The following is a 19,901-nucleotide window of genomic DNA, read 5'->3' as shown; positions in this document are numbered from 1 at the left end:
ATTGTATTATTGTTGTTTCAATAAAACAGCAATTTACACGTGAGTATTTTTATACATTTTCTTACATATCTACCATACGTTTCTGTGTCTCTAGTGCTTACTAATAATAAAATCGTAGCAGGCTTGTGTCGGTACAGTACTATTTGAAGTGTACAGTCAATATATTTGTCATATTTTTTATTACAATATTAACGAAAACGGGAATGAAATCGTAAAAAACTTAACTATTAACATTTATTTATATCTATCGAATCATCTGTGTTAATTGGTAAATAAGCCGTGTGTTAATAAGGAACAATTACTTAAATAAGGGCAAACTAAATTAAAACTATTAACTGATTTTAATTGCATATTGATTATTTTTTAAATTATTTCTTGATAAATTTAGTTTGATATTTGACAATTTAATATCAAATACATATATCTAACGCTGAGCAAAGAACAAAACCCAGTTTATTAGTTTCATTAGTATTTTAGTTTGGTTGTCCTTTGCCGTCTTACGCAAAAACCACTGTATACCTGATGTCGTGGGCGATATTCTAATAACACATCTTTCTTTACTATATTGTAGGACGTAGGTAGAAATATAGATACATAAAAGAACGCAAATTTGTCACTGCATCTTTCTGTTTGTTCGCTTAAAGAAGGTAGATTTCCAGGGGGGCGCTGAGTAATTTTTTTTCTGAAAACGGGGGCGCTGAGTAATTTTTTTTCTGAAAAGGGGGCGGTAGGCCAAATAAGTTTGGGAACCTCTGCTTTAGTCCTTATCATCCTTTTTATGTTTCTCTCCTTTCCTGTTTGTGCCTTTCCTCCTTTTCTCACTATTTCCTTTACTGCAGAAATTCCTAATTCCAAATCTTCATGAGTTTCATTTCCAACCTCCTCCCTATCCATTCTCTAAAATGATCAGCAATTAAATAGTTAATGTTGACATTTACAGTGCATCATTAGTATAGCTGATCTACATTTTCTGCACAAATAAAATTCCAATCAGAATATGTGGTTTTGTCAATATCAAAATGTTCTTGCCATAATTGCATAATTCTACTGGAGATCCCATGAAGTGTGTGATATTCAGAAACATATACAAGCTGTAAGTCATTTATCTTTTGGGTTTTTATTGGGGTTCTTAATATAAAATAAAAAAATAATAAAATAATAAAACTTTTGCGTGGGAAAAGATTGATTTCTGCTAACATTTCCAATTTTCCAATTATAAGAATCTAAACAAAAAATCTAATTTTGAATCAACATTTTAAAACAAGAAATGTTGATTCATTACAAAATGCCCATTGAAAATGAAATATGTTCTTCTGAGGCACTGAATCATTTCAGTTTATATCTACATTTTTCATTTTGACATTTCCAATTCAAAATTTTTCAGAATATTTTGGGTCTTGAAAATTTTCAACATTTCGACTTCTTATTCCAATTTGGAATGGAAACTAACTTTGAAATTATTAATTATCATTTGTACTACAGTAGCACGCTAGGGTGACGAGGTGTCTGGTTTTCAACCGGAACACCCGGTCGAAAAGGGATCCTGGCTGACCAGGAAGCAGCCGGCATGTCTGGCTCCTAGGCTTAGGAGAGGCCCGGGGGGGTCCACGTGCTGCCCCCCCCCCCCCGCCCGCAGGCGCAGCTCCCATTGGCCTGGTCAGGGCAGGGGGCGAACTAGCACGCCTAGCAGGTTGCTGTTGAGGGGTCGTGGCATGCGCCTCACCCGCTGCTGCTGGCTCTCTTCTCCTCCTCGTGCTCCTCCTGTGGCTGGGCTCGAGCTGTGGTGCTTGCCCAGTGGCAAACCACAGTCTGTTGCCCCATCGCTGGCACCCAGGAGTTTGAGGTATGTTTGAGACTGCACCTCCATCCCCCTCACTGCATCACTCCCCTGCACTGCATCACTCCCCCACACCTCCGTCCCATCCCGCCCTGCCCCCCACACCTACCCATCCCAGCCCTGCACCCCTTACAGTGCTCTCCCACCCATCCTCTCCACCCCCATGTCCCTCACAGCCTGCACCCCATTCACCTCCATACACTGCTGCACTCCCATTATGTCCCTATACACCCCTGTGCCCCCCACATCCTCATGCACCTGTAGCCTTCTGCCTCACCCTGCTCTCATCCTTGGCCTCTTTCCCTCCCCATCCTCTCTCCTCCACCACCCCCTTCTTTTCCCCTCCAGCCCACCCTCCTCCCTTCCCAGGTGGGTGTCTATGTGTAGGCAAGTGTGTGCATGCATGCACTGTATGTGTGTAAAAGACTGTGTGTCTTTGTGTAGGGAGGTGCATGTATTGCCACATGTGTGTATAGCTGTGTGAATAAAATTTGCTGCCTAACTCTTTGACTTTTATTCCTTTTCCTGGCTTGTGCACAAAAAAAATGATGACATAAAATATGTGTGTATTCATTTCATAACAAGTTTTTAAAAGAGAAGGGAACTCTAAAAGAAATGTATTATTTCTTAAAGTGAATATTGTTGACTAATAATTGCAGAAGAGCCAATGGATCATATATTTCTCCCCACCTTAGTCTAGCTACATTATAAACTCTTAGTTGCAGACTCTGTCTTTTTATGTGTATGTCCAGCACCTACCACCCTGGAGCACTGATCTTAGTTGAGGCCTCTAGGCATTAAGCAACAATTGTAATAATAATTAATGTGGAAGTATATGTGTTAGTGAATGCTAGATGTGTACACATGAATACACGTGTGTATCTGCATGTAGATGTGGGAGTCAGTTTCTACGTATTTATTTATATAGGTGTCTGGACAGGTGTGCATTTCTGTGGTTGTGCTCTGTTTGTATTTGGGCTTCAGGAGTGGGCCTTTAATGGACCCATTGCAGCTGTAATAATGTGTGGTCCTAATTCCACACATAAAATTACAATAACTTTAGTGAACAAAAAACATGGAGCTGGTTACGAAAAATGGGAGCGGGGAGGGAAAGAATCATGAAAACCTTTGTGAAATTTCATTTTTTTAAAAATTACCCTTTTTGATTATTTTGCTGCCAGCTCTAGCGTCTTGTAACAAATAAAACCTGAAATTAGCATTATACCTCTGTCAAAACAATAAATATGCTGGTTTGGGCCTTGCAGTGAAAATGAGCACATGAGTGAGGGTGGGCGAGAGCAAGCGACGGAGGGAGGGGGGATAGAATGGTCAGTGCAGGGGCGGGGCCTCAAAGAAGAGGCAAGGCAGTGGGCGGGGCAAGGGTGTTCCGTTTTCTGGAATTAGAAAGTTGGCAACCCTATAGCACCCAGGAGCCCCAATCGTGGACAAGAAGCCCGTTGTGCTAAGTGCTGTACAAACATAAAACAAACACGTTATTGAGTTCAATACAGGCAGGGCCATCCTTACCCATACGCAAAGCACGCAGCTGCGTAGGGCACCAGGAAACTTGGGGCACCAAATTTCCTGGTGCCCTGTGCAGCTGCATGCTCCTCCTGCCCCTGCCCCGCTTCTTCCCCAGGCCCCCCACCCCAACCCCACCCCAGCCCCACCTCTTCCCACCCCTGAGGACTGCAGCAGGGCCGGGCCTGCACTCACTGGCAGCGGGAAGTGCAGGGACCTGACTCCAGCCTCGCCACTGATGAGTTCAGGGGAGTGGTTTCCCCTTGCCCCCCAAGCCAGCCCTCCTCCCTGTGGAGGCCTGGGACCCCACATCTCCTCCCCACGGGGGCAGGCATAGGGCCCCAGAATAGCTAGGGATGGCCCTGAATACAGGGGTAACTGGGTGCAATTTAATGGCCTGTGACATACAAGAGGTCAGATTAGATGATCTAATGGTCCTTTCTGGCTTTAAACTCCACAAATCTATGAATCAGAGTAACGTCAAAATTTCCCACATGAACAAATTCCATTTCCCAAAGAAGCTCTCATCATTAGATTGAAGGTAAATTCCCCAGTTGGATTAATGTGGTTAAGGCAGTTCTCATCTCTCCAGATTTGTCTACACGGTGTGTTAGTCTGCACCAGAGGAGTGTACATTCTAGTGCGTGCTAGCACATTGTGCACTAAATGGCCCGTGTGGACCTTGCTGGCACGCACTTAAAGTTCCCTAGTGCACATTAATGTAAAACTATTTGAAATGGGAAATGCTGAGGTTTGACTGAATAAAGACTGCAGGATTTGAATTTGGCCCTTTCAGCTAATTCAGAGTTCCATATTCAAAAGGTTTGTAAATTACTTTATAGTGGTTACAGCCTTTCTGCGCTGACCAGGAAAACCATGTTAGCACCTTTTTAAGTGTAGAAAGGAGCTAATGTCAGGCCCAGTTCTGAACGGTGCAGAGTGCAAGTGGGAGTTTTAGGATACTAAGCATCTCTCAGGAAAAATGCTGTATTTTGAAGGATTGGGCCCACAGCTTCCAAACTCAGTGTGGACAGGACTTCAGTGTTGAGGGAAACTGGTGGGGCTTATCTATATTCCAAGAAAATGCACAACTGACAAAGCTGGTGATTTTGTCCCTATTTCTGGTGCTACAGCTATCTTGCTGCAAATGAAAACATCCATATGCTGAACAGCAAATAATAGATTTTCAAGCCAGCAATGAAATGAAAAAGATATTCTTGGGTAGGAGCAGTGTCTAGATAAAATGTAAATCCAATCTCTCCATGAAGTGGTTCTGAATAATAAGAAATGCACACAGTCACTAAAAGACATTACCAGAATAACACAGAAATTGAACAAACTGTTATCAGTCGTTCTTCCTTCTTTCAGATAAAGGTAGATGGTTATCCAAAATAATTCTCCTCTTCCAGAGAATAAATTATACCAGCCTTCCCAGCTGTTTAGCAGCAAAATCCAAGTTCCCTTTTCACATATTCCCTTACTAACGTTGGCCCATTTCTGATCTCCTTTACACTGGTGTAAATCAGGAGTAATTCCAATCGAGCCAATTGTCCTTATAAATGGGAGTTTTAGATGTAAATATTATCATAGTCTGTAGGCTGTGTGGTCTGGAAGTATGAACACAAAACTGAATCAGGAAATTCTGAATTACATTCCCAGTCCTACCATATTCATTATGTTATGTAGCCTATGAATCAGATTTTCTGCTCCTGTCCTGATCCCTTTATGCCATCTGAGTGGCGCAAAAGAATCAGAATCAGGCCAAAGCTGTCAAGCTGAGAATTATCCTCATGGAGAGGAAGTCTAGTACAAGGCTGATGGAGCTGGCTATTATGCCAGCTGCCCCCCTTCAAGCTACTGGCGGGGGCGGGGATTGTGCGAAAGAGGAGATGTGATGGGGAATAATGAGGGGGGGTGGGATGTAGAGCAGAGCTCTGTTACACCAATTCACAGCTGGTGTGTGGTTCCTTAGGGACATACGCCTGCTGTTGTAAATCAGAGTAGCCCCAAGGCAGGCCTATTGTGTCAGGCCCAGGGTAGCTTGAAAATGAAGAAACTATATCCAGCTCCCTCCTCTCTTCTGTGCTGATGGATCTTGGTGCAGAGGAGAATCTGGCCCAATGTCTCTGCCTCCCCATCTGTAAAATGGTGATAATGCTTACTGTCGGAGAATAAGTCACTGGGATGAGGACCGAGTAACATTGTTGTACAGCACCTTAAAGATACAAAGCCCTACGTACATAGTCAATGTTGTTAATTATTATTGTTTCTGTTTTGATTGAACATTTTGCCAAACACAATATATCCTAAGCCGTAATGAACACCTTCCAGTTGTTGCTTTGACTGACTTACAATTTCTTATGTGGAGATACTGAAAATAAGATTGAGTCTCAGCTGATTTACAAAGATCATTAGTAACCTTGTCTCTCATATGCAAGAACTGGATTCAGGCCATGTTGATACAAGACAATCAGTTTTCTGTGCTTACAGCATGCTGTTGCACAACATAGTAAAAATGAAATGCCTGATCTGATGAAGTTAGGCGTGTTATGATGTTTTCCTCATTACAGATTATAGCATCAGGAAAACCTCACAGCAAATGACTCTTTGGTGTTGTTAAATATCCTGGTGGTACCCACACCTATCGATATATAACTTTCAATGTAGTGGGGGAAAAGGAGAGGTTTAGAGTAAGCAATATTTTTAAATGAGTATGTTCTTCACCTTCATGAAATGATTGGTATAGTTTTTATTTGCATGCACCTAGTTTCCTAGCACATTATATAAATAAAAAATGTAAATTAGAGTTTTTTTTATTCTTACTCCAAATAGAGGGTTTTTAAGGAGTCTTATATTTTTTTGCACGTGCCTGCATTTGGTGTGTATATGTAGGTTTATTTTTGCTGCACACATTCCTTTGGTACCTGACAGACCACTCCAGCTAATATTATTATAATAAAGCATTAGAAACTTGAAACTAAAATAAGTTTGTTTTCTTAAATTGTTTGCCTTCAGAGGGCCCCAAACATGCTTGCATTACTCACGTAGAGTCCCAGTGAACTCTGTGGAATTACTCTTGTGAGTAAAATAAATAGGATTTCTAGTGGTGTACATTTTTTGTTATTTTAGGGTTGCTTGTGATTGCTGACATTATTTATTTATTTTAGGAGTGCTGTTTGTTTTTCAATGGCAAAATTAGGCAATGAAACTTTTTGAGAGAGAGAGAGAGAGAGAGAGAGAGAGAGAGATTTACATTGACTTAAAAAATAAATAAGGAATTAAAATTTTTTCTAAAGATCTTCATGAAACCTTTCCTCCATATACATATAACTAATAGGAATGTTTTGCGGTGTACTGTTTTATGAAGAAATGAAGTGCTAATTTCCCTTGCAACTGTACAGATGTTGGGCTAGATTCATCCAGATTCTGCCAGCACAGACCATGGCACAGAGCTGCCAGCCATGGAAAATCTGTTGGGAGGAGGGGACCACAGCATACAAGGGGCCCATAATCTCTGCCAGCCAACACTACCCCAAAAGTGGTCAGTGCAGGCCCAAGAGGGAACATTGCCAGGGCACCTGGAGGATGCATTTATTCAATGCATCCAGCAGCCTTCCCCAACAATTTAAAGCAGCCCTGTGCTCGTAGAACCTCCTCTGTTTGCTTCCCCACAGCCTTCCACAGTGCAATGTAGAAGGGGTGACTAATGTCTGTTTCTATTTTTTGTGTTCAAACGTTATCCGTTTATAACTGAAAATGAGAGCAACACAATTCATACCCTCTATTGCTCTCTTTGGAACGGGGAAGAGCTTAAAGACAAATCTTTCTGTGTGGATTCAACTGTGAGTATGTTTACATATCTGTGCGTCTGACAAATGTATCAGAGTTTAATCTATACCTAGTGCAGATCTTTGTGTATTTTAGTTACTACCTTGTGTCTTGTTCGGGCTGTCCAGTCCAGAGCAAACTTCTTGGAGATTTTTTTTCTAGACATAACAAAAATCAATATAATAACTGTGGTTTACATTATGGGCTTGATAGGGAGAAGTTTTATGAGTCATAAAAAAATCTCCAGATAAGCATCTTAACCAAAATGTATGACTGGGAAATATTATGCAATGAAGCCTGTATGCCCTAAGAGATGACAGGGTATTGACGAGCATTTTACAATGTTAAATTACTAATACTAAGCAAGATCGGTGTTTTAAGCAGAGATTACCTAGAATTGGTAAACATACAACAGCACCTTCTCCTAAGATACCTGCTGAACTGTTTAGGATGTCAGTGCCTATCAGGCCTGCAGTGTATATATACACACAAATTTATACACAAAAGACCCTGAAATTTGCTTATTCTTTGTATTGTTTTAAGTTTTGACATTAAACACAAGACAGTAGTTAAAAATAAAAAACTTTACATTTTTTATTTTATTTGCATGTAAGGTAACTTGCAAACAGGTCAATTTTCTGGCTATTTGTGACTATGCATTAAAATTCTGCTTTTATTGTATTTATGTATTCCATGCACTCTATAGAAATAAACATTGGCAAGTGTTTACATTTAAAGAGGTTTAGAAACAATAACATCATTTCTGATATCAAATATGTGTAATGTAATCTTTTATGGGCTCCCCTTCAGTTTTTCAAGTACAATTTTCAGTCACTTTTGATAAAAGATACACCTCCTCTAAATTATGCTTCTATCCTAAAAAGTGATTTGGTAAAAATGACCTTGTGGGGCTCCAGATTCATTATCTCACTGATTTTCCTATCCAGTGAACTCAGTTTGCAAGTACATTTCTAACTGCCAGCTGCAAAAACTCAGCCGGAGCTCTGACAGTCACACTGGATTCCTTCCATCTCATGCATCACAGCCAGTAATAAATATTCTGTATGCCAAATTATGCCCTCAGAGACACCTGTGCAATCCCATTTCCATCCCTGGATTTGCACAGGTGTCACTAGAAGCATAATCTCCAATCAATGGGGTTACACAGATGTAGCTGAAGGAATCATTTGGCCTACAGAATCACTAGTACTGGTGAGGGTACATAAGATAGAAGGAACCCAGCCTGACTTTCAGAGCCCAGGCCAAATTTCAGAAGCTGGCAGTTGGAAAAAAAACATCCTTTTACTTGCAAGCAGCAATTTTGACACGGACATAATGAATGTGAAACCTCACAATTCTAATTTCATAAAGTTACTTTTTAGGGTCCAAATGGTTTTATGATTTACAGAATGCCAAAAGCAAGAGTTAATTTGAAAAATTCTGAATAGGATTTTGGAATACAATCAGACAATAAGAGTTTGTTCGATTGATGTAGACATGAAACTTGATATCCTAGTTAAGAGTTTGGTGAGGATGGAGTTTCTTTGGATTCAGTCCAAATTGGAATTATCTATCAAATTATTCTTCTGTTTCAGTTTAGTTCAGTTAATCTCTTACTCTTGATGAATCCAGTTATTTTTCTAACTCACTTCTAGGCTCCTACATATTTTTACTCTCAAAACAATGGTTTTGTGAAAAGCAAACCATCAGGCAATCTGGAGGTGAAAGGCTCTGTAGTCCTTTATTCATCCTCTCAGACATCCACTTGCACAATATACTTAAAGTCATGTGTAACCAGGCAGTTTCCTACTAAGGGTATGTCTTGACTTGGGAAAAGGTCTGATCTTTATGTTAGCTGACACGTGGTAACTAACAAGATGTAAAATCTTAGTGAAGGCAAGGAAGTTTGTAGTTTCCACATAAATTACCAGGTTGAGGTAAAGACACGGCAGGAGCCTTACTTTCTAACACAATTGCCTTGTCTTCAATAGGATAACACTAATCTTGTGTTAGTTACCATGTGTTAGCTAACACCAGGTAAGAAAATACTTTTTTTCCCTAGTGAAAACAAGACCCAAGCAGCTGACGAAGCTTATGTTTATTCCAGATAAGATCCATAAAGAATGTGTTTGTGATATACTCCCAGGCCTCACCTCTCTGTTACCAAACAAGTCCTTGTATCCCTTATCTTAAAACAAACCTTCCTTGACCCTATAACTGTTCCACCCCATTTTCCTCCTCCTGTTTGAATCTAAACGTTGAGTTAAACCATCTCCCACACCTTCCAGGGTGTTAACATCCGCAGTTGTCCCCGTACTCTACAGACACAAGTTCCAGTTTCACACCTGACAACTTCTACAAAGCAACTTTGGGCAAAAATCTATGGTACACTGAAAGTTTGGGGCCAGAAGGAACTACATTAAATTTTACATTAAAATAAATGACAGATGAAAGAGTGCACTGATTATATTATTCATTTTCATATTTAATTAAATATAAAATGCATTTTTTCAATTTACTTAAAGCTGACACAGAATTTTCAGATCCATGCAATAATTCAACAAAAGAATGCCCAGTGGCACCAATTCAGCTGTTTTTTGATTGGGGCAAATTCCCATCCCTACCTCACACTCAGGGCCAGATTAAGGTTATGCAGGGCGTAAGGCTAATGGGAAGAAGGTCCTAAGTATAAATTACCTATTGAAAAAAAAATGAAGTAATCAAACATTTATCTACATACATATTTACATATTATTTATGTAAAATTAACAAGTTTATTCTACTCTTACTACACTCAATTCTTCAAACAAACAAACCCCCCCCCCCCAAGCTTTAGCTGTGGCAAAGTCATGAGTGATGTCATCGTAATTCAAAGACCTGATGATTTCATTCTCAAAGCTCAAGAGGGACGAAGCACTGAGATGCTCTTGAGTCATGGCGGATCGGAGGACATTTTTGCCCCTTGTTAGAAGAGAGAAGGAACGTTCTCCATTACAGTTAGTGATCATTAGTGACAAATACAGCCGTAAAGCAGTTTCAACATTTGAGAAAGATTCTATCACATTGGATTCAGTGATAACTCGGTACATCTGAATAGATTTGCTTTTGTCATCTTTTCTCTATATATCTGAGAGTGATGTGAATTCAACACATTGAAGAAATTCTTTAGTAAAATCTACCAGGATATCATCTGGGTACTGACACAGACGTTTGATACCTTCACTGACTTCAGAACTTGAAATTTAGGAGAAAAATTTGTCAGTACACAAAAGGCTTTGTCAATATTTTTGTAAGCCTCGATCTGATGTTCTAATGAACTCTTCAGTTTGCCGATGATTGTGATGAAGGTATTAACTCTGAAGGCCTCCTTGTCACTAAATGAGTGGGCAGTTGCATTGTAGCATGTCTTCTGTCTTTTCTGGCGTTTGGCTGACTTATACTCATGGTTAGCAGTCCTTGCAGCCCCTTGAATTTCATACTCATCAAAACTATCCCACATTTGTTGAAGAACACTTCCAAGACTCCTCATGAGGTTTACAGTAGTGAAAAGGTCAATTTGAGCACTTTGCAAGCTTAGACTGCACCTGCTGAATGGCTGAAGTATATCATTCCAGACCTCACACAAAATACCAGTTTCCAAAGTGCGCATTGCATCACTCAGGATCTTCGCAGCTTTTCTTGTTGCTGATTTTTGAGATTCATCATCCTTGATGCTCTCCAGTGCTTCAAGGAAGTTGGGGTATCCCAGAACAACTGCATTCACAGCTCCAGCATTGGCACTCCACCGTATCCCTGAAAGTGATTTGGAGACTGGGAATCCCTTTGGTAGTGAATCTCTAAGAATCATCCAACGACTGGTTGATGCAGAGAAAATATTGTACAATTCTTGGACAAATCCAAAAAACCCCAAACTGCTTCAACACAACAATCCATGGCAGAATGATCAACAAGGTTGAGTGAGTGTGCAGCACATGGAATGTAATCAACCAAAGCATTGCACTCTTTTATGTTTGCCTGCAACCCTGAATATTTGCCACTCATATTACTTGCATTGTCATTGCTTTGGCCACGACATCCCATTTTCCGTGAGGAAATCGAGTAGGTACGAGGCAAGTTTCTCCCCTGTGTGGCTGGTGATGTTTATGAAGGTTATGAAATGCTCAACTGGTCAGCTGGGTAACACATAATACAAGATGACAGTCAGCTGATCTACATCTCAGCAGACTCCCCGGCACTCCATAGTACAGGAGCAGACTCCTTGTGTGGCATGTTGCAACACCATTTGGCCTGACCACCCCTTCATCTGGATGGAGGGAACTCTGGGCCAAATTTCAGTGATCTTGTGACCCTCTGTCCCATGTTGCAACACCACTCACTGAAATCTGGCCCAGCTGCCCCTCCGCCTGTACAGAGGGGCAGACGGGTCAAATTTCAGTGATGTTGTGATCACACAGCCAGAATGATGCTCTGGACCACTCCAGCAGCAGCCGTACTGATTTAGTACGGGACCACCGATTAAAAATGTTCCGGCTATCCCCTCACTGCAGCCAATGAAACTTTGAGCAGATGCAAAAACTTTGCAGAGTGGTGGTAGTGGTGGTGAATATGCGCAAAATGCAGGGAGCCTGTCATCAAATTTTATCTAGCATGCCACACTGGGCTTTTGGTATAAGAACAACTCTTGACTCATACCTCCCACGGTTGTAGAAACCCGGCTCTGTTTCTTCAACAGCAGACATGACATATCCGTGAGTCAAACTTAATTCCTATTTTGGCAGATATCCCATTAGAAGAGCAGTACATAGGGGCAGGGCTGGATTAACTCTTCTGTGGGCCTGGGATTATTAGATTTTGTGGGGCCCCTGTAGACAAGTCTTTTTCCTGGGAGGGAGATTGGGATGTTGGAGGGTTGTGGGGTCTGGGAGGGAGTTTGGGTGCAGGAGGGAGATTCTGATCTGCGGTAGGGAGTTGGGGTGGAGGAGGGGGTGCGAGGTGTAGGCTCCGGCTGGGAGGTGCTTACCACAGGCGGCTCCCGGCCGGCGGCGCAGCAGGGCTCAGGCAGGCTGCCTGCATGCCATAACCCCACACCACTCCCGGAAGCGGCCAGCTGCTAGCACGTCTCTGCGGCCCCTGGTGGGGAGGAGGGCAGTGTGTCTCCATGCGTTTCCCGCGCTTGCGAGCGCCACCCCCATAGTTCACATTGGCCGGGAACTGGCCAATGGGAGCTGTGGGGACGGTGCTTGGGGCGGGGGCAGCACGCGGAGCCGACTCCCCCCACCCCACCAGGGGCTGCAGAGTCGTGCTAGCAGCCGGCCGCTTCCGGGAGCAGCGTGGGGCCACGACGTGCAGGCAGCCTGCCTGAGTGCCCCACTGCGCTGCGGGACTTTTAGCAGCCCGGATTTGGAGATCGCTGCCTGTGATTTATTTTTTATTATTATTGAGCCGGGGCCCTGGGCTGCAGCCCCTAAAGCCCCTGCCTTAATCCAGCCCTGCATAGGGGAGTCTGCTTCTCAACACAGATCACTCCACTTGGTAGTGGTTTTCAGTCTCAGGTACACTCCTGAGTGCAGACCCAGACCTTTATTCATTTTACATAGACCTTTTCCTGTGCAGCAGCAGATCTCTGAAATCTGCAGGACACTCACTTTCTTGATTGTCCTTATTAGTTGTCAGCCCTGTTTTTCAAACTTCATCATCTCTTCAGCACCACCCTCCAAAAAAATAATCAGATAGAAGATCAACATTAACAAGCCCGCAAGAGCAGTATATCTGTTTAGAGTTAAAAGACCAGTTTGAAAGATTTTTAAATGTTACCAAAATACACCAAAGGCACTCAAAGAAAAAAAAAAAAGAGGGGAGGAGGGGTTATGTGAAAGCCTCCATAGTATTTATATTCATCTTTACAAAGGAGACAAACTCAGACAAGAAACATGTTTCAACCAGAATAGTCTTCTTTAGGTTGCAATGACAGTGATAAAAAGAAGGAAGTAATCCGGCCTATTTTTTCCCTCCACTAGTTATAGTAGTAAAGCTTTTTCTTGTCTGATTTTGGACTGTTATTGCTATTTGATTACATTAACAGTTCTGGTAGTTAAAGGCCTGATCCTGCGATGTTTTCTAGATGGCACCCCAGTCATGAAAGGCCCTATATTTTTGGTTGGCTTCTTAGTTACATTTACAACTGGTTGGAAATTTTGCATTGAAACAGTTTTCCAGCAGAATTAAATCAAAAACTTTCATAGGAACATGCCAATTTCATTTTGATAAGGTCAAAATGTTCTGTTTTGACTTTATCGTTTCGATTTTTATGTTATTATAAATTACAATACATGTTATCATTATATGGTATAGCATAAAAGTCAAAATAATAAAGTTGAAATGAAAAAAGTTGAATCTTACCAAAATGAGATGTTTTGATAAGGTCAAAAAAATATTTTGAAATATTGTATTTCACAAAATTTCTGAGATTTAAACTTTTCACTCTGACTCAGAATGTGACCAAATCTCAGAATTTCCCACAGAATGGAATTCTATTTTTCAACCATCTCTACTCACGTTATTTATTTAATTTTAAAATAACAAAAAGAACATAAGAACAGACATAAGAATGGCCATATTGTGTCAGACCTATGGTCCATCAAGCCCAGTATCCTGTCTCCAACAGTGGCCAGTACCAGAGTTTCACAGGAAGTGTACAGAACAGGGCAGTTGGAGTGATCCACCTCTGTCTTCTGGTAGTTAGAGGTTTAGTGTCACCCCAAGTACGGGATTACATCCCTGATCATCTTGGCTAACAGCCATTGATGGCCCTATCCTCCATGAACTTATCCAGTTCTTTTTTTGAACCCAGTTATACTTTTGGCCTTCACAATATCCCACGACAATTAGTTCCAAAGGTTAACTGTGTGCTGCATGAAAAAGTATTTCCTCGTTTGTATTAAATCTGCGGCCTATTAATTGCATCATGTGGCCCCTGGTTTTTGTATTGTGTGTGACGGGTTGGATCACAGAAACCCCCTTGGGAGCTGCCACCCGATGTGCAAAGACTACCTCTGCTCCTGTTTTCCCTGCCGGCTCAGGACTCCAGCACCCTGTCTTGCTGAGCCAGACACTCCAGTCTGCTCCAACACAGACACAGGGTCTGAATCACTTGCCCCAAAGCTGCAAGTTTACCTGAAAACAGCTCACAGAAGTGTGCTTGTCTTCAGCTGGCTAAAGAAGGAGCCTCTCCACCCCCCCAGGATACTTGAAGGAAACTGGAACAAAGGACAGTAACTACAGGGGTTGTGAGTGATTGCTGGACCCAGGCTAAAAGGAGATTAGCCTGTAAAAGGGAGCATTCTGGAACTGGTGAGATTATCTGTATTTAGTTTGATTAGACATAGATTTGCGCATTTTATTTTATTTTGCTTGGTGACTTACTTTGTTCTGTCTGTTACTACTTGGAACCACTTAAATCCTATTTTCTGTATTTAATAAAATCACTTTTTATTTAGTAATTTACTCAGAGTATGTATTAATACCTGGGGGAGCAAACAACTGTGCATATCTCTCTATCAGTGTTATAGAGGGCGAACAATTTATGAGTTTACTCTGCATAAGCTTTATACAGGGTAAAACAGATTTATCTGGGTTTAGACCCCATTGGGAGTTGGGCATCTAAGTGCTAAAGACAAGCAAACTTCTGTGAGCTATTTTCAGGTAAACTTGCAGCTTTGGGGCAAGTGATTCAGACCCTGGGTCTGTGTTGGAGCAGACGGGAGTCTCTGGCTCAGCAAGACAGGGTGCTGGAGTCCTGAGCTGGCAGGGAAAACAGGAGCAGAGGTAGTCTTTGCACATCAGGTGGCAGCTCCCAAGGGGGTTTCTGTGATCCAACCCGTCACATTGTGGGAAAAGTTAAATAACATGTCACTAATCATTTTTTGCACACCATTCATGATTTTATAACCTTCCATCATAACTCCCCTTACTCGTCTCTTTTCTAAGCTTAACAGCCCCAGTCTTTGTAGTCTCTCTTTTTATGGAAGCCATTCCATACTCTTGATCATCTTTGTTGCCCTTCTTGCAACCTTCCAGTTCCACTATATCTTTTTTTGAGATGGGATGACCAAAACTGGACACGGGAGCACATGGATTTATACAGTGGCATTTCCGTATTTTCTCTCTTAATTTCTGTCCCTTTCCTGATAGTTCCTAACATTCTGTTAGACTTTTTTACACTTCTCCAAGGTTCTAGGCAGCCTGACATCATTAATAATAAAATTCCAGCAGCCAGTAGTCATCTCACAGGAACTCAACCAGCCAGAAATCTATAGAGACTCCTTTCCACCCCTTCATCATTGTGGGAAGCATACCCTCATTCTCTCCAAAACCCCTATCAAACAGATGGCATTTGCAGTGTGCCCACATGGGCACCGAATTCAAGCTACTTCAGACCAGGCTGGGGAGAAACCAGAGTCTTGGAGCCTTCACAGAGAATGCCCAGCAACCCTCTCCCCCTCGTTTATAATGAGGGGAATTCTACTCAGGCTCCTTTGCTGACCACAGTGGTGAAAGTATTACACAGGAAAATAGGCAATCCTTCAGGTAGGCCAGGCTTTAAAGAGTCTGCTCCACCCTTTTAGGAACATCTATTTTAATATATCGTATTAGTAAAAAAGGGAAACATCAGAGAAGGGGGTCGGCTTATGAACGGGTATAGAGAGGGGGAGAGGTGGGACACCCCCCTCCCCCCAACAGAGGGAGCAAGGAGAGGCAGCACAGCCAGCAGAGACAGAAGGGAAGAGGCGGGGACAGAGTCTCTCCGCTTCTGGCCACGCTGCTCTCCCCCCAGCCTCCGAAGCCGCTGCAGCTCTGGGGCTGGCAGGCTGCGGCCACACCGCTCCCCTGGCATCCTCCCCTGGCCCGTTGCAGGTAAGGTGGGAAGGGATGGGATGGGGAGAGTGTGGGCGTCCCGGGCTAGGGATGGGGCAGGGAGGGGTTACACGAGGAGGAGTCATGTGGGGAGGTCCCGGGTTAGGGTGGGGTCATGTGGGGGGTGATCACAGGGGTTACTCCCCTGACCCCCAGCTTCTCCCCACAAAATTTTTTCCCACCAGTTGCTGTCCCAGCCCGTCAGGTTAAGCCGCTGGCAGGCCAGGACATTTTGTTTACTTAGGTTTACCTCCATGCCTGCGGACGCTCAAGGTAAACAAACTGTCTCGGCCTGCCAGTGGCTTATCCTGATGGGCCGGGAGCCAAAGTTTGCCGACCCCTGAATTATAGGGTCGGCTTATGAATGGGGCATACAAATTTGCCATTTTTACTTATCCATCTTGGGGGGGGGGTCGGCTTATAAACTAACGGCTTATGATATAAGTCATAATATTTTATGATAGGCTGACTTATACCACACAAATTTTCCTTTTTACCTCATACAATCCAGATGATAAACAATAACCATTATTATGGGGTAGATTGGTTCAGTAGGCACCGTCGTGGAGAGCACTAGGAAGCATTGTGCCTCAGAGACAACATTTCTCACATGGCCCCCTTTTTGTTATGGGGGCAGTAATTTGCAAGACTCGTTTTCCCTCCACTCTGTGCATCTGGCCAGTGCTTGGGGAAGGTGTAGGGTGGGGAGCTATGGTTCTGCCTCTTTGCCACCCTTCCTACTCAATTCCCTACAGGGAGTATCTGGTGCTTAGACCTTCCTTTCTCCCCACCATCTGGAGCTAACACATAGATAGCCTTAACAGCACCATGAAATTGAAAGGGGGGAGGACTTGCTCCACTTAAACATGTTTTAAGTACCATCTATGCACCCTGATTTGTTAAGGGTGGATTTAAATCACCATGTGACACAGTGCCCTATTTACTCTGGTTTACTACCAGCCAGGGGGGAAAAAGGCTAATTATTGGCATTATGGTCTAGTCAAAATTAGGAAGTGAAAATAAATGATTCATGATAGGCAAAGTGCTGTTTTTATGCAACTAGATTGTTTAATGTATCCTATATTTTTCATGATTTTAAAAAAATGATCACAGGTGTGAGTAATGCCAGAGGTGGCCATGGGTCAATTTGTGCCTGTAAATGTCACAGCCACCAGATTTTGAAGTACAAAACATCCACACATCTCAAATAGGTGTCATTGATATTAACTGATCAAAAGCAAAACCGTTGACTGTTTCTCCTGCTATTGGTTTAAGAAAGGCAGATAGGGAACCATGAGTAAAGAAGTGATGCCTTGGCTGTGGGGGAGGTTTGGAGGAAGAGAATAAGAGAAAGAAGGGATAAAATAGACACTATGCAAATACAAGAATGAGAAATCAGCACTTTATCTTTAAACTGATTTCTTTGCCTTGAAAAAAAATAAATAGCTGCATGCTTTTGAAAAGCTTGTAGTGTTAAAGCGCCACCTTCAGTTACTTGGAAGCACAGAGAGCAGATGCCCGGAGGATGCACCTCAGTCCCTAGGACATGAGCTCACCCAGCCTGACTGCACTAGGCAATGGGAAATAATCGCACCAGATTCACATCCACTATCCCATACTCTCTAGCAAAACAAATTGCTGTGTTTTCTAATAGCCAGCCCAGGAGGCGATAGTGAAAGCATTAATACAACCCATCTTAAATGACCCATGCAAGTCATTTTTAATATATGTATATTAAGATTAAGCTCCCAGCCCAGCCTCTTCCAATTCCACACCTCCCCCACTAAAACGGTGCGAAAGGCGGGGGGCGCATGTGGGGGACTTAAATAAAGGCAGAGGGGAGGAGCCAGTGGGAGGAGCCCCAGTTACACGATTGGCTGGCTGGGGGAGTGATGTCACCCATATGAAACCCTGATAACTAGTTCGGAGAGGACCCGGCCGCAACTTTTGCAGAAGGGGGCGTGTGATCTAGTGAGAGCTCGGGGTCCGGGCGGCTGCTGCTGCAGGGGGGAGGGGAAAGAGCCGAGCCGGAGAGAGTCCCAGTCCTGCTGGTGCCTGGTGCAAGGGGAGCAGTAGCGGCAGTGTGCGAGCGGGGAAGGAAAGGCGCAGAAGAGACCTTGCAACTCGCACGCTGGGCTTCACCTTGTGACTCCCGAGGGCTCGCGTGGCGGGGCAGGGAAAGGGCTGGCACACACAAAGAAATCGCTCCAAGCCCGGCATGGTGCAGCAAGCGGAAAGTACAGAGACTGAAAGCAACCTGCCCCGGGAGGCGATGGACACCGAAGAGGGCGAGTTTATGGCATGCAGCCCGGTCGCTTTGGATGAGAGCGACCCGGACTGGTGCAAAACGGCTTCAGGGCACATTAAGAGACCGATGAATGCGTTCATGGTGTGGTCTAAAATCGAGAGGAGAAAAATCATGGAGCAGTCTCCGGACATGCACAATGCGGAGATCTCCAAGCGCCTGGGCAAGCGGTGGAAAATGCTGAAGGACAGCGAGAAGATCCCCTTCATCCGGGAGGCAGAGAGACTGAGGCTCAAACACATGGCCGATTACCCCGACTACAAATACAGACCCAGGAAAAAGCCCAAAATGGACCCATCAGCCAAGCCCAGTGCCAGCCAGAGCCCGGAGAAAAACGCACCCACCAGCAGCAGCAGCAAAAGCGCCAAGAGCTCCAGTAAGAAATGTAGCAAGCTGAAGTCCTCCTCCTCCTCTCCCGCCAAACCCGGGGCTAAAGCCACCCACCCCGGGGACTACGCGGGGGAGGACTATGTCTACGGCACCCTGAAAGTGAGCAGCAAAACCGTCAAGTGCGTCTTCATGGACGAGGATGATGAAGAGGAGGAGGAGGAGGACGAGCTGCAGCTCAGGATCAAGCAAGAGGCGGAGGAGGAAGAGGACGAGGAAGACGAGCAGCAGCAGCAGAGGCGATATAATGTAGCCAAAGTCCCGGCCAGTCCCACCTTAAGCTCTTCGGCAGAGTCCACCGAGGGGGCCAGCCTGTACGAAGAGGTGAGGGGCAGCGCAGCCTCGCACGGCAGCAGCGGCAGCAATAGACTGTACTACAACTTCAAGAACATCACCAAGCAGAACACCCAGCAGCAGCCCAGCCTGTCCCCGGCTTCCTCCAGGTCCATCTCCACCTCCTCCTCCAGCAGCGAAGAGACGGACGACCTGATGTTCGACTTGAGCTTGAATTTCTCCCAGCACCCTCACGCCGCCTCGGAGCTGGGGGTGAGCTCTGCTTCGGGGAACCTGTCTCTGTCCCTGGTGGATAAAGATTTGGATTCGTTCAGCGAGGGCAGCTTGGGCTCTCACTTCGAGTTCCCCGATTACTGCACCCCGGAGCTGAGCGAAATGATTGCAGGGGACTGGCTGGAAGCGAACTTTTCCGACTTGGTCTTCACTTACTGAGCCGCGGGAAGGCGTGTCGCTGATGAGAACAACCGTGCAGAGAAATCGGAAAGGAAAGATGATGCTGGTGATGATGATGTGATGGAAGTGGTGGAGTAAAAAATGAAATAATAAAATGTCTTTTCTTTTAAAAAAAAAGCCTCAAAGTTAGTTCCAAACCGAGCCCGGAGTTATGTTTTTTTTTTTTTTTTAATTTGGTGATCGCAACAACAACAAAAAGGCATGGGGGACTGGGGGAAAAATGATTCAGAAGTCGATGCTCGAAGCTTGTCGGTCTGTGATTGAAGTCTGGAAGATGGTCTGCAAAGAAGTCTTTTGGCAGCACAACTGTTACTCAAGGGGGTTTGTGGATTTTTTTTTCCCGTGAGAGATCTTAAAATAACT

The 19,901-nt window shown here is 43.7% G+C and overlaps 1 protein-coding gene across 1 annotated transcript; it reads left to right on the top strand.

The window, feature by feature from the left end:
* The first annotated feature begins 18,317 nt into the window (after positions 1–18,317).
* SOX11 (SRY-box transcription factor 11) lies at positions 18,318–19,517 on the top strand. Its single transcript, XM_065401708.1, has one exon. The coding sequence runs from the start codon at positions 18,318–18,320 to the stop codon at positions 19,515–19,517; it is 1,200 nt and encodes a 399-aa protein (XP_065257780.1).
* Positions 19,518–19,901: the final 384 nt, after the last annotated feature.

The sequence above is a fragment of the Emys orbicularis genome, chromosome 3 (assembly GCF_028017835.1).
Source record: "Emys orbicularis isolate rEmyOrb1 chromosome 3, rEmyOrb1.hap1, whole genome shotgun sequence".
NCBI classification, from domain to species: Eukaryota; Metazoa; Chordata; order Testudines; family Emydidae; genus Emys; species Emys orbicularis.
This window is presented reverse-complemented; position numbering and strand designations above follow the sequence as displayed.